General features: G+C 39.0%; 4 protein-coding genes across 4 annotated transcripts; 2 read left to right on the top strand and 2 right to left on the bottom strand.

Annotated features, from left to right (window-relative positions):
- The first annotated feature begins 361 nt into the window (after window positions 1-361).
- On the top strand, window positions 362-3171 carry LOC113716467 (uncharacterized). Its single transcript, XM_072063713.1, has 6 exons — window positions 362-640; window positions 751-845; window positions 954-1054; window positions 1802-1871; window positions 2672-2724; window positions 2828-3171. Exons 1-6 carry the CDS (start codon window positions 628-630, stop codon window positions 2928-2930), a joined length of 435 nt encoding a protein of 144 aa, XP_071919814.1. The 5' UTR covers window positions 362-627; the 3' UTR covers window positions 2931-3171.
- Window positions 3172-4330: 1159 nt separating this feature from the next.
- LOC113715136 (actin-depolymerizing factor) lies at window positions 4331-6113 on the top strand. Its single transcript, XM_027239346.2, has 3 exons — window positions 4331-4645; window positions 4868-5133; window positions 5620-6113. The coding sequence occupies exons 1-3, from the start codon at window positions 4625-4627 to the stop codon at window positions 5768-5770; spliced, it is 438 nt and encodes a 145-aa protein (XP_027095147.1). The 5' UTR covers window positions 4331-4624; the 3' UTR covers window positions 5771-6113.
- A 246-nt stretch (window positions 6114-6359) lies between these two features.
- On the bottom strand, window positions 6360-8207 carry LOC113715131 (inorganic phosphate transporter 1-4-like). Its single transcript, XM_027239331.2, has one exon. It carries the CDS (start codon window positions 8172-8174, stop codon window positions 6594-6596), a length of 1581 nt encoding a protein of 526 aa, XP_027095132.1. The 5' UTR covers window positions 8175-8207; the 3' UTR covers window positions 6360-6593.
- Window positions 8208-10923: 2716 nt separating this feature from the next.
- On the bottom strand, window positions 10924-14290 carry LOC113715150 (inorganic phosphate transporter 1-4-like). Its single transcript, XM_027239370.2, has 2 exons — window positions 14154-14290; window positions 10924-12909 (listed from the first exon to the last, which is right to left on the bottom strand). Exon 2 carries the CDS (start codon window positions 12839-12841, stop codon window positions 11213-11215), a length of 1629 nt encoding a protein of 542 aa, XP_027095171.1. The 5' UTR covers window positions 12842-12909; window positions 14154-14290; the 3' UTR covers window positions 10924-11212.

Genomic DNA, 14290 nt, shown 5'->3' on the forward strand with positions numbered 1-14290 from the left:
GCACCGTTTGGATTGTTTTAAGTAAGATCGCATTTAATTGTGACAAATTGAAAGGAGTTAGGGTTTGAACTCTTGCCACCCACTCCACCAAACCTTAATGCATTAGTTGTGGCCACCAGCCAAGTTGTGCTTACTTAAAGTCATAATAAAACGCAGTCCAAAATGAATATAAATTAAGGTAAATGTAAATCTTAAAAAAATAGTGATATATAATCCGAATCCCATAATTGGGAAGCTTTTACTTGAAAAGGGTAATAGAAATACATTAGCTCTAAGTTTTAAGATGATGAACAATTAAGCACAATTCAAAATCCAATTTCACAACTTTTATTAGATGTAACAAAAAAATATTTTTTTTGGGAGGAAATTTAGACGTAGAATTTTGATTCTTCCAGCCTCAAATCTAATTGGAATAGCAGTAGTTTGGTGGCATCCATTTATCTCCGCACAGATGGAAAACGACAACGTTTTCCCCGAGGTTTGCACATAATCAGCGATCCAAAAGGGTTTAAGGAGAAAAGAAGAGGCAGATCCCCCGCGAACTCCGCTTCTGTAAGCTTTATACAAACCTATATAAACAGCGAGGGCATATGATTTTATTAATCTTCTCGGTTAAATCATTGGTAAATGGAATCCGAAGGTAACCATTTCAATTTGATCTGCTGATTTATCCAATCTCAAAATCTCACCCCGATCAGTACTATTCACATTACTCATATTATTTTTAATTGAAACTTCCCCGATTGTTAGGGCAAAGAACATCGTCAACTCCATCGGCAGTGCTGGCGTCACTCTTATGCAAAAGAGCCAAACTTCATGAAGAACTCCGTAGCATCGAGAAGCAGGTGCAGGTTTTTTAAGGTTTTCGTTTTTGTTATAAATTTTTGTAGGGATATTTGTTTGAGGTGGGGGAAGGGGCTGCTGATGATGTTTTGGGGTAATTCTTTTGGCAGGTATATGATATGGAGACAAGTTATTTGCAGGATCCAAGCCAGTGTGGGAATGTTTTGAAAGGTTTTGAGGGGTTTCTATCCTCTTCCAAGAACACTACCCTGTAAAATTTCTTCAACACTTAAATGCAGTCCGCAAAGATGCTATTGAATTTTTCATGAGCAGCATGCACTGTAATGTAGTACTACTAGTTAATAAGTGGTAGTCGTTATGTTATATGCAATCGGGCTTTTGCTGAATTGGCTCTCTGAGACTTTGTGGGCTGTCTTGGGATTTTTTACAGAACGTTGATTCAGTTCATGGTCTAATGCTTAAATTTAGGTGATTTAGTATTTTCCAGTTGTGGGATTTAGTTTGTTTTATGGGCCATAACGCCACGTGATTTTGAAAATTGTTGTTTAAGTACGTACAGCTTCAAGCAAAGCAGTTTGATTTCAGCGCTGTATTCTAGTTGCCTGTCCTATATTGCATCTTTCTTAATCTGATATATTATTGGAGTATGTTCATTTGCTAGCTAGAGTTTGGGAGTTATGTAGTATCAATCATTCCCCAGAAAAGCTTCCAAAGATAGGCACTCAACTCCAGACATGAACGCAGTATTTAAGAATGATGGAAAACATGTTTAGCTTGGATTTATAAAGGGAAAGAGTAAACGCTTAATTTCCTCTCTCTCTCTCTCTTTTTTTTTTTTTTTTTCTGGTCAAACATGTTGAGCATGTTGCCACATAAACTCTCACCTGCTATCTAGTTTAGCCTTCCACCTCCTGACAAACATTTGCAGGCTAATTTCACAGCTATATCCTTTTTATGTTCTTGTTGAAATATTCGACATTATTCAAGTTGATTGCAGTTTAAAGAGATCCAGGAAGTTTCAACCTGAAGATAGGCTGTTTTCATTATCTTCCACCACCTCACTGGCGGTATGTATCCGTAACCTTCATTTGAAGATGGTGGCTCACCGGCACACTAATTGCTAATTTTGTGTTTAATTAGACACGGATGTGGAACTTTTTCCCTATTTATTCTTTTTCGCAACCCATCAGCAAGCTATGCACTTATATTCTTCCTAAGCTCGACTGATGTTCCAAAACGGTGCATGGAATAGAGTTTTTCATCTTTATATGTAATAAAACCATGCATTTTCTAGATTGAGAGCATTTAGGGGATAAGATTCTTGGTAGGACAAAAGATGGTTTGAATGTCTAGCACTACTTATTTTCTGCAGAAATAGAGGAATTATAAAGCATTGGTTCTCTCAATATCCCTGAGAGATCTGGATGAAGTGTTTTGTGTTTGGTGGGCTTGTTCTTTGGTGGATTAGGTTAAACAATACATATTGATAATGGAGATGGTTATATAGATTACTCAGAAAGTTTATTGATTCGGAAAATTCCTTGCCACTTGAATTTAGTTCCAAAAATGAATAATAAACTAGTAGCCTCTTACCACTTCATGTGCTAGCAAGATGACTATTGGGAATAATTTTCTACCTTTTTGTGTAAAACATTTAGTCTGTGTTTTGCTATCCCCTGTGGAAACTCCCCCTAGTTTCTTTAAACCGGAATGACTTCTCTGTTGTTGACAAGTCTAGTCTTCTAGCACGAGACTTTGCATGTGTGAGTAAAGGAGGATGACAAATTCTGTAAACTGTTCATTAGCAATATCATCTTGACTGTTGTCTTTTTTTCTCTTCTCATTTGGATTTCCTTCATTTGCTCAGGCAGAAGAACAAGCTGCTGGACGAGATGGTGGGGCTTTATTGGCTAATGGACAGTAAGTATTTTATTTCGTCTGATGCAGGTAGTGCCTTCTGTGCGCATTGAAAATTTTGACATGGATAGGGATTGATTTGGATAAATTTTTGTTATCTCCACAGAGGGAAACCAAAGAAGGGTAGGGGTGGCCCTAGAGATGCAAAGAGATCGAGGCAATCAAGCGAACCAGATTTTGACTATGAAGACGATGCTGATTTAATGTAGTGGTGACTCCTCGTATGATGGTACATCTGTTGGTCTTGCATGATGCAGGTTGATAACTTCATTGCGAATGCATTCTAACCGAGGTGGAAATGGAGCTTTTTTGGTTGTCATAATGTACATTATTATGCGATCCTTGCTTGGCTATCATTTCAGCATATGCTGTTGTAAGTAGATATGTACAAATCCCCATGATTTTCATGCAAGAAGGGAAAAAACAACTAAGGCAGGACATCTTTTTCAATCATCTTGTCTTGGCAGGGATAGAATTACTTTGGCGCTTGGCAGTCAAAAATTTTGTGGCCGACTGGATCCGGCAAATTGCAATTGTCATTTTGTCGAGATCCTTGGTATTCTGAGATTCTCCGTTGCTAGTTCGACATTGTTAAAGTTCTGGGGCTAGAAATCTATGCCTTTACTATCAGATGTCAAGGCTGCGACACCCCTCTTCATGTTTGTTGTGGAATAGTAGAGTAGGTTCACATTTTTTTCCGGTTGAATGTCGTATATGGTGTCGGCTATTTTTGATTACCTGCTGATGTTGCTTTGGCATCTTCCTCCTCATAATGTGTTTTTAAGTCCAATTGTACAAGATGTCGGAGAGGGTGGAAGACCATCTGTCATTTTTTTGGGTCTAGACCTCTATTCCGGTCCTTATCCCTGCTAATTTTCAAGCATATCATGGTAACAGCGAAAGAAAGGAAAAGGAAAAGTAGGAATGTACCTGTGGTCCTTTCTTTGCTCCGCAGAGAGGAACGTTTTCTATAAAATCTGGGGTGGCACCGCTCGGCTTGCAAAAAAGTGGGAAAGCTTACTTTCAACGCACCGCCTGGGGGTCCATGGGATTCCATTTCTTTCCACTAACACTACTGTCTAAATTGTTTTGGTGCAAATCTTCATTAGCTACCTTCTTTTCCTCGAAAGCCATCAACCTTCCATTAAAAAAAGTAGAAGTGTTCTTTCGTCTTTGCGCAACAAAGTAATAATTGGACATATTTACAGCTTCTGCCCCAACTCCAAACCACACCATCAATTCAAGGGCCTCAACCAAGGAAGTCAAAAGGCACAGAGAAAGACAAAAAAGGCTTTTCAACAAAATTACGTTAACCTCGTTGGAGGTTTGGATAATCATGGAAATCCTTGGAGGTATTTTTATTACAAAATATTTTTAATCCTGGACTTTTGCATCGGGTGATTCCATATCTATAAGCTTATGATTGCTAGTACTAGCATGTAGATAACAATTACATGAACCATATAAAGATCTGGTAGGTAAATGGTCACTGCAGTTCTCAAAACCCCATGGGACATGGTTATTCTTACGTCATCAAAAATGAAAAAATCCGAGTAATGGGCTATCGTCAATTGTATTTTAGCACATAGGGGACTTGAATTTGGTCGGTAGATCTTGGCCAACTTCCTTTTTTTAGCACATAGGAAATTTTGGTTGCTTTTCTCCTCTGGTTTTGGGAATATATGCTTTTCTTTCCTTTATCCCGTTTTCTTTTCTTCTCAGTCCAAAAGTCTTTATCTGACTTTCCGTCCGAAACCTTATAACCACATTCCTTTCCCCCGTCCATTACCGCAGAATCAAACTTGCAGTTCAGGTTTACACAATCACATTCATACTCTCATTTCTTCTTTGAATATTTGAAACTTCTCTTCGTGGCCCTCCCGCAGTTACCGTATCTTCAGCTATGTCTTTCAGAATCAGAGGAGTATGTCTTTCTCTGCTTCTCTCCGTTTTCACGAGCTCGTGAATTTTTTCTTCTTGATCATGCTGATGATTTTAGTGCGAAACTTGTACTCCAATTTATATGCTCCTTAAAAGGGCGTCGTTTCGAAAAATTTTCTGTTTGATAGTTTGGAGCGGTTGACATTTTTCAGGTAATAATGACGACCGGGTTTCTTTTTTTTTTTTTTTGTATATTATATTGCAGCAAAATGCTACTTCTGGTATGGGAGTTGCTGATCACAGCAAAGATGCATTCTTGGAGTTGAAGAGGAAGAAGGCTTACCGCTATGTTATATTCAAGATCGATGAGAAGAAAAAGGAAGTTGTAGTTGAGAAAACTGGCAATCCAGCTGAAAGCTATGACGATTTTACTGCTTCCATGCCTGAAAATGATTGCCGTTATGCAGTCTATGACTTTGATTTTGTCACCTCTGAGAATTGTCAAAAGAGCAAGATTTTCTTCATTGCATGGTTAGTACTTTCTCATCCAGTCTTTTAACATTTTTTTGCCTCCTCTCTATATCTACTACCATCTTTCTTCTTCTTTTTTCTTTTTTGTGTTATAATTTTTTTTCTGGCTCTTGTGGGCAAAAACTTTGCTGAAAAAGAAGAAAATTGGATGTGCCACTCAGTTGACATAACCAGTTTCACTCCCTTTGATACGCCTAATGTTAGGACAAACACATCGATTTAAGTTAGCGTTTGACAGATTAATTGTTCATAACCTGTACAATTGTCTGCTGTTTGTTTTTAATTTCTATACTTGCAATAACTTGAATAGATTACTTACTGATGGTTGTGACTTATCAAGCGCTATCTTTCTGGCCTTATATTTTCTCTTTCACGATAATGATATCTTCCTGATACTGACTAACTTGATACAGAATTTAAGATTTTACCATGCGCAGCTCTTATGTGAGGTATCTATTTGACTATGGTCATATGCATGTTTATCAGGTCTCCTGCAATCTCTAGAATTCGTGCCAAGATGCTTTATGCTACATCCAAAGAAAGGTTTAAAAGAGAGTTGGATGGAATTCATTATGAAATTCAGGCTACTGACCCTACTGAAATGGATCTCGAAGTTATCAGGGACCGTGCAAATTAAAGCTTCTGATGTTCATTATCTTTGTAAGAAGCAAAAATTGATAGAGCTCCATCTTCAAAGCAATTATCATGTTGACTCCTTTGAGCTATCCACATATCCATTTCTGGAGCAAGTGCTGCAAAAATAATGATACCTGGAGTTACTGATTTGAGGCCATGGTCAGTCTCTAGTTGCCTAGTGTATAATGTTCTAGTATGACTTGCTTCTTCTCATGAGGCGTTCATAATCTTGACTCGAGTACATACATTAGGCGTATATTTGGTTCAACAGACTTTGGTTTGTTTATTGTGTATTGCACTTTAAGGAGAATAATGCCAAAAGCCTTTTCCTTCTTTCCCTCTCAGTTACATGTTAATTCTGCAGCTCTTTTTATAAACTTATGCTCTATAAATCATTGGCAACACCCACATTTCAATCCTTAAGTTCCCAGAGATAGTATTAGAAAATTAAGCATAACTTCGTCAGTAAATTTAAGGCAATTGCCAGATTAAAACATGGATGTCCGTGAGTTAATGTAGAATCCGCGATCAGGCACTCCTTGTTAGTCTGATATATGTTACTTGACTTGTAAAGCCTTCTTCACGAGAGGTGCACAGAAGCAAGTAGAATAAAACTAAAGGAGGAGAAGGTGAAAAGCATCTGTTCTGCCGATGAGACCTCTATCCTAAAAATGAACGACATAAACATGCACTTGCTTGTATGCAGAAGAAGAAAAGATCAATCGTTTTGCTGGGAAGCACAATGACTCCAAGACAATGGTTTCCCATTGTATTCTATTTATTGCTATGTACTTTTTCTACTATTATCAGAACCACTTGCGTAGTTAACTCTGTGTGGGCTGCTGTGCCTGTTGGTCCTCACCTGAAATTTCTTCTAGAGACCTGCCCTTTGGTTCAGGCACTAAGAACGTAAACAGTGCACCCAAAAGATTGATGACAGCCAACACAATCAGCGAATTTCTCATTCCAATGCCAGGTGGATATCCTGCATCTGTCTTTGTCTTATCTTGGTTTTGAGCCAAATACAAGAACCCAAACGCACCCACAATTGCACCTAATTTTCCAGATGCAGCTGAAATGCCATGGCAGGTTGCTCTCAACCTGGCTGGAAAAATCTCAGCAGGCACAATGAATGTAGTGGCATTGGGACCAAAATTTGCAAAGAAGAAGGTTAACGAGTACAGTACCACAAAGCCAACATGGTTTCCTTTAGCCCAGTGGTCGTAGGGGATGGCCAAAGCAAGCATAAAGATTGTCATCATACAGAAGCCCATCAACTGAATGGCAAACCTTCCCATCTTGTCAATCAGAAAGACAGTGAACCAATATCCTGGGACTGTACCGCACAAGGCAATCAAGGTTTGTGCCTTGGCGATCTTGAAGACTTCCTCGATGGCATTCATAGACTTTGCCGAGGGAAGCCATCCAATTGCAGAGAAGATGTCCTTTTGGAACAAATTTTGACTGTAATATGCAATATCAAGTAAAAACCATGTGGTGGTTGTACCTAACAAGTGAAGCCCATGGCGCCGAAGAAACTCCTTTGTGAACAAGCCAAATGAGCCTGCCGATTTTTGAGTTGTCTGGATGTTGATTTCTTGTTGTGCTTCCAAATCGACCTGTAGAACCTTAGACATGTCAGCGGTAGCTTGTTTTCCATTCTTGGCAACCAAAGCCGTATACCGGGCAGTCTCAGGCATCTTCATCCGCCAATAGTAAGTCAATGCAGCAGGGATTGCTCCAGCCATGAGAATTATCCTCCAAACATAGTCTGCCTGAGGAACAGTTGAGCCAGCGGGGTCGAGTGCAAAAGATGGAGCCTTAAACCTTGCATTGAAAATTGCAGAGATGATGATGGCAAAGATGCCACCAGATAATATCCCAAATCCCTGCATGGCAAAAACAGCAGCTATGAAACCGCCACGAGTCTTTTTATTTGCGTACTCTGACATGATGGTGGCCGACAGCGGATAATCGCCTCCGATGCCGAAACCAAGCCAAAACCGCCAAAAGCATAGTGTTCCCATGACAAATTTTGGACCATGCCCGAAGGAATGCCCCGAAGCAATTGAGGCAAGAACCATGATCATAAGCGTGATTCCGTACACCTTTTTGCGGCCCATTTTATCCCCAAGCCATCCAAAGAAGAGTTGGCCGGCCAGAGTTCCGCAAAATGCTACCCCATTTACCGCAGCTGATACGTTAGGAGGTAAGCTGCCTGGTTTTTCTGCTCCTTCGACGTAGTAGTATGTGCGGCCCAACAACTTTGTGACAAGGGATATGCAGAAGAGATCATATGCGTCCGTGAAGAAGCCCATTCCAGCAATGACAATTGCAGTGAAATGGTACCATTGTGTTTTTGCGACGTCAAGTGCATTAAGCACGTTATTTTGGGTTTCAGGCATTGCTGGCTGCAAACTTCTCTGCTTAAAACTTATCTGCTCTTCTACGAGTACTCCCAAGCCTTTGTCCTGCCTTGGTAAAGATATCTGCAGAAACCGCACCCACAGATTTTAGATCATGCTAGCTGAAACTTTCCTCGAAATATGTTACTACATTTTTTTTTGATAAAACAAAAAGGACCCTTTAAGTTGTAGCATGTATTTCCAAATTCTCAGGACATCGTGTTAGGTTTTTGAAGACTAACCATTTTCTGAACAAGATAAGAATGCATGATAAGAAGATGTCTAAACTAAAAAAAAAAAAAAATTTTTAATTTAGTGTATGATACCTTTAATAATCTAAGATACAATCTAACAGTTTTCAAGAAAGGAGAGCTCACCACCAGCAACAAAGACAATTTTATTGCTATCTACGGCTTATATGTTGCAATCAATCCGGAGTATAATCTGGCTACAAAACTAACCAATTCTTGTTGCCTCAGAGTTGAATTTAACAGTCTCAAAAATCAAAATTTGTTCAGAATTGAAGCCCATATGTCTAGCCTTTTCTCCATGTGTACAAAATTATGTCTCTTTTATTTTCTGGTTTTCCCTAGACGAGCTTATTGCTTTCCCATAGGGAGGTGCCCATTTGTTGCATGGGGTAGAAAACTGGTGTTCCGAGCCATTATATATTGTGGAACTGATTGTATTCATGTCTTCTATCATAAACTGCTTCATTCCATGTCAATTATTACTCAAAATCCACACGTTCGACGAAAAACAATTAACAATGAAGATAATCATAAGGAGATAATACCTGACTTTAATCTCAAATTTCTTTCTTCCGGTAATCATCCAACCTTTTCTCAATCAATGTGTTCTTGATGCTTTTGATTCTTTTTGGTACTGACATATCACTCTCCTCTTTCTGATTCGTGTGTAACCCTTTTTGGTTTCTTGTGCTTGTATGATTGGAGTATGTTGTTTCCTAGTAATACTACTGATACGAATCATCAGAGTGATCGCATTGGATCTAAAAGAGAGTCTGTTGCGGTAGGATAAGTTCGTTTTGTTTTCGAAAACTTGAAGGGGCAGTAGGACTGGAGGGTTATTGTCTCCTAATAGGATTCCTTCTAGGTTGTGCGATTTTTGAGGGTTTTCTATTACTATCAATTTTTTTTTTCTCTTTTTCTTGTTGTCAAGAATATATTTCCAAAGGATAGCAACCCGTATAGTTTATAGATTAAGAGTAAATTTTATATATAATAAGAGCATCTACACTATTATCATTTGATTCATGACACACATGCAAAAATTTGGATTTCAAAGTATCTACACTGTCACTATCGTTGAATTCATGGTACACGTGTAAAGTTAAATTTTAAATTTAAATTTTACATAATTGTTATTCATTCAAAATTGACATTTTCAGTGATAGTGTACAAAAAACTAATCCATAAATTAATATGTGTCACTTTGTGTATGTATTCCTAAGAATACCTGATCAGGTTCAAACTTTGAAGTAGGATGATATTAACAACATCGAATTGAGTTTGAGTTTGAGTTGGAGTTGGAGTTGGAGTTGGAGTCGGAACGGAGGAGGCAAGGTTCAGCAATATGGGATTTTAGTATTAGAAAACAGCTTTGTTCTTTGGTACGAACACTTTATGAAAATTTAGATGACATGTGTCACTTTATGTATTCCTAAGAATTCCTTTGGTTCAAACTTTGAGGTAGAATGATATCGAATCTGTGTGTTTGGATTGTAAAAAATAACACTTTATTTGCACACATCGATTTATTTGTATCATTAACACATTTTTAATCACCTTTTTATCTCACATATATCATATTAAAAAAATGCTACAGTACTTTTTTCACGAAATTATCTCAAATAATTTACGATCCAAACACACTTAATAATATTATTAAGAAAATCGATTTGAGTTGGAGTTGGAGTTGCAGGAGGCATCGTTCAGCATTAGAAAACTGCTTTGTTTTTTCGTATGAACACTTTATGAAAATTTAGATGACATGGAAAATAAATTCAAGCTATATTAGGTTATCAACTTTCATAGATTATGAACCGTCACTCAGACGGTACAGAAAAGATATACTCCAATTTAATACTCCCTCCGTCCCACTTTGATAGTCCTATTTTTTTTTCACAAAGTTTAAGAAAAAGTAGTTAACTTTGCTGGAAAAGTAAATTTTGATTGCTATTTTCCTAAAATACCCTCACATTAAATACAGTACAACTTTATGGAAACTTGAATTGATGGTAAAAAAAGAATCAACTCTCATTAAATGGGGTAGGTTTATAGTAACAACAACTTACATTGAATAAGGGCATTTTAGGAAAATTAAAATACAACTACATTGTTCAATTGGAAAGTGGACTACAATTTGGGACAGACGAAAAAGGAAAACAGGACTATCAAAGTGGGACGGAAGGAGTATCCAGCACATCCTTCCGTTTGCAGGGTAATTAAGCCTTTTGCTTATACTTTCTTAAATCCTTCTTTGAAAGGTTAAAAGAAAAATGAAAAAACAGAAGCAAGAACTGGGATTAACACAATGAATTGAAAAGGGCAAAGTTAATGGTGTTATTAGTAGACTTTTGGTGGATGACTTGATAAAACAGCTCCTTTTTCTTTGTTGTAGAGGTAAGAGAGTAATTCTTCCTGAATTCGAATGCATTCGCAAACTTCTTCTTCATACAAGAAGATATTCAAATGCATTCGCAAACCATCAAAAGTGCTGGAGCCAATTCGCAATAGTGAGTGCTATATCAACTCTTACTTTGATTGATCAAGTGTTACGGGATCAATCTGGGGAACAAGATTCATAATCCTACCATTCTAAGCTCCATAAACTACTCTAAACTTGTATTAAAGAAAAAGGAGGGACAAAGTACAAACCGCTACTTCCTTGCTTATTACACTTCGAAAACTCGAACCTCTCCCAAGGACTACATCAAAAGTAAAAGATTCAGAAAACAAAAGTAAGTACTATTCGGTAAAGAGGCCACAGAATAAACAGACGGGGAACAACAGCACTTATATCACCGGAACCGTCCTGTTATTGTAAGAAGCTGGATGGTCCAATTCTTCTCCTCCCTCTTTCATGTCTCCGATTTCACCTGACATTTCCTCCAGCGATTTCCCCTTGGATTCTGGGACCAAGAAGGTAAACAAGAAGCCCAAAAAGTTAACAGCTCCCAGCACAATGAGGGAATTCTTCACCCCAATACCCGGTGGGTACCCTGCATCAGTCTTGGCCTTATCCGGGCTCTGAGCCAAATATAGGAATCCAAAAGCACCCACCATTGCTCCCAATTTCCCTGATGCAGCTGATATTCCGTGACAAGTTGATCTAAATCTAGCTGGGAAGATCTCAGCTGGCACAACAAAAGTGGTGGCGTTGGGACCGAAATTGGCAAAGAAGAAGGTCAACGAGTACATCACCACAAATGGGATATGGTGTCCTGGTTGAGTCCAGTGGTCGTAGGGGAAGGCCAGAGCAAACATAAAAGCTGTCATCATGGTGAAACCCAACAATTGAATAGCAAATCTTCCCATTCTATCGATGAGGGCAACTGTGAACCAGTAGCCAGGCACAGTACTGCAGAGAGCAATAAGAGTTTGTGCCTTGGCAATGGTAAACACTTCATTGATTGAGTTCATAGTCTTTGCTGCAGGGATCCATCCAATTGCACTAAAAATGTCCTTCTGGAACAAATTCTGGCTGTAAAATGCAATATCAAGCAAGAACCATGTGCTCGTTGTACCAAGCAAGTGAAGCCCATGACGCGTAAGAAATTCCTTGGACAGCAGACCGTATGAGCTACTCGGGCTTCCAGCTGTCTGCTGGACCTTGGCTGGCTCAGCCTCGATGTCGACTTGCAAAACTTTGGACATATCTGCATTAGCCTGCTTCAAATCATTGGCAACAAGAGCGGTGTAACGAGCAGTTTCGGGCATCTTCAACCGCCAGTAGAAAGTAAGTAGTGCTGGCATTGCGCCTGCCATCAGGATGATCCTCCACACATAATCCGCTTGCGGGATAGTTGAAGCAACCGGATCCACCTCATAAGGTGGAGCAGGGTATTTGGCATCAAAAGCTACGGAAATTATCATGGCGAAAACGCCTCCACCCAAAATGCCGAAGCCTTGCATGGCAAAGACTGCTGCAATGAAGGCACCGCGGGTCTTCTTGTTGGCATATTCAGACATAATGGTGGCGGAAAGAGGATAATCACCGCCAATGCCAAATCCAAGCCAAAAGCGAAAGAAGCAAAGAGTGGCCATAACTGATTTTGCTTCGTGACCGAAGGAAAGGCCTGAAGCAATTGAACAGAGGCACATGAGCATGAGGGTTATGCCATAAACCTTCTTCCTTCCCAGCTTGTCCCCGAGCCAACCAAAGAAGAGCTGGCCGGCTAGGGTTCCACAGAGTGCCACGCCATTGACAGCAGCAGAGACATCAGGAGGCAGACTGCCGGGCTTGGGAGCGCCTGGTTTGGTGTAGTAGATGCGGCCAAGCATCTTGGTGACAAGGGAGATACAAAAGAGATCATAGGCATCTGTGAAGAATCCCATTCCGGCAATGATAATCGCCGTGAAGTGATACCATTGTGTTTTTGCCGAATCCAGAGCATTCAGCACCTTCAGATTTTCCCCTGCCATATTTGCTAATGACTGATCGTCGTCTCTTTCTCCCTATCCCTCAAATCACTCCTTTCTCCGACTTCTCTCTGCAAGCAAGAAGCAGATTAACAATCCTCAGAACAATCATGCCAATTAATTTGTTGTTTGCGATTATCAGGAGAATTCAAGACAGTCAAACAGTAGAGAAGGTGAATTAAAAGCAAATCAATTAAATGAGTTGATATCGTTTTGTTTTTTCCAGGGAGTAAGCAATCAATTTTACAATCATAGCATGCAAATACTCCCACTCCGTGAAAAAAAAAAAAGAGTAAATGAAAAACTTTAAGTAGGATGATTATCTCCTTTTTTTTTTTTAATTATTATTCAATTGTAAAGAATAAAGTAGTCCCTCGCTAATCTGATTCTGAAACTGGAAGTCTGTTCTAGTCCCCCTCCCACATACTTGTATATGGAAGTGGTCCCAATTAGGTCACAGAAACAGGACGACAACATAATTCACACGGCAATATTCACCAATGTTCTAGGGAAATCCTAACTTCTAATCTTCGACAATAACGTAAAGTCCTAGAAAATCTTTTATGCATCCATAACTAGAGAAGAAATCCCTCCGTCCCTCCTCTTTCACCACCCCCCATTATCGTAAAGAAAAATGGACAGTTCATTTAATTTGGTGGCCATATCGAATTATTCATGCATAATAGCAAAACATGACAAACCATCTCCCGAACAACCCCCTCCTAATCCCCCCTCCCCCCACCCCCAACAACACAAAAAAAAGGGGATTCCGGTACCATTAACTTTCATTAATTGAAAGCAAAATAATAAAATCTTAGGGAGTTTTATCAATTCTTTGAATAGCAAAAGCAGGCAAAGAAGTAAAAGAGGAAACGTTTTAATAAATACCACACGCAACAAATTCACTAAAACGGAGGATGTTTCGATCCGTAAAAGGTTGGAGATAATTCCAGGATTTGTTAGGAAAAAACAAGAAAAAGAAATCATGTCCAGGAGGAAGGTGGCGATGCGAAAAGAAGAAGATTTGATCCAGGTGACCACCTTTTGCATGCAACAAAAGAGAGCAAATACTAAACAAATCAATGAATAAGAGGTTAGGTTGATAACATTCAACAAGTGTGTTAGAAAAATAATGGGGGATGGCAACACAAAAATTTAGTAACGTATGCAGCATTATGCATGTATCTACCCCCAAAAAAAAAAAAGTATCATGCATGTACAAGACAAGAAACAGCTTTATTACCAAAAAAAATAAAAAACTAATTCCAGATATGTAACGTTTAAGGTTGTTGACAGTTGTAATTGTAACACAGACCTTGTTCCTTTCTCTGAATCCGGAGCAGATGAAACAGAGAAGGGGAGAGAGAGGGAGAGAAGTGAAAAAAGAAAAATTGAAGACTTGGGATTATTATTAAATTAGGATTAGGTTTGGATTAGTGAAATTCGCAGGGA

Source organism: Coffea arabica, chromosome 1e (genome assembly GCF_036785885.1).
Source record: "Coffea arabica cultivar ET-39 chromosome 1e, Coffea Arabica ET-39 HiFi, whole genome shotgun sequence".
NCBI classification, from domain to species: Eukaryota; Viridiplantae; Streptophyta; class Magnoliopsida; order Gentianales; family Rubiaceae; genus Coffea; species Coffea arabica.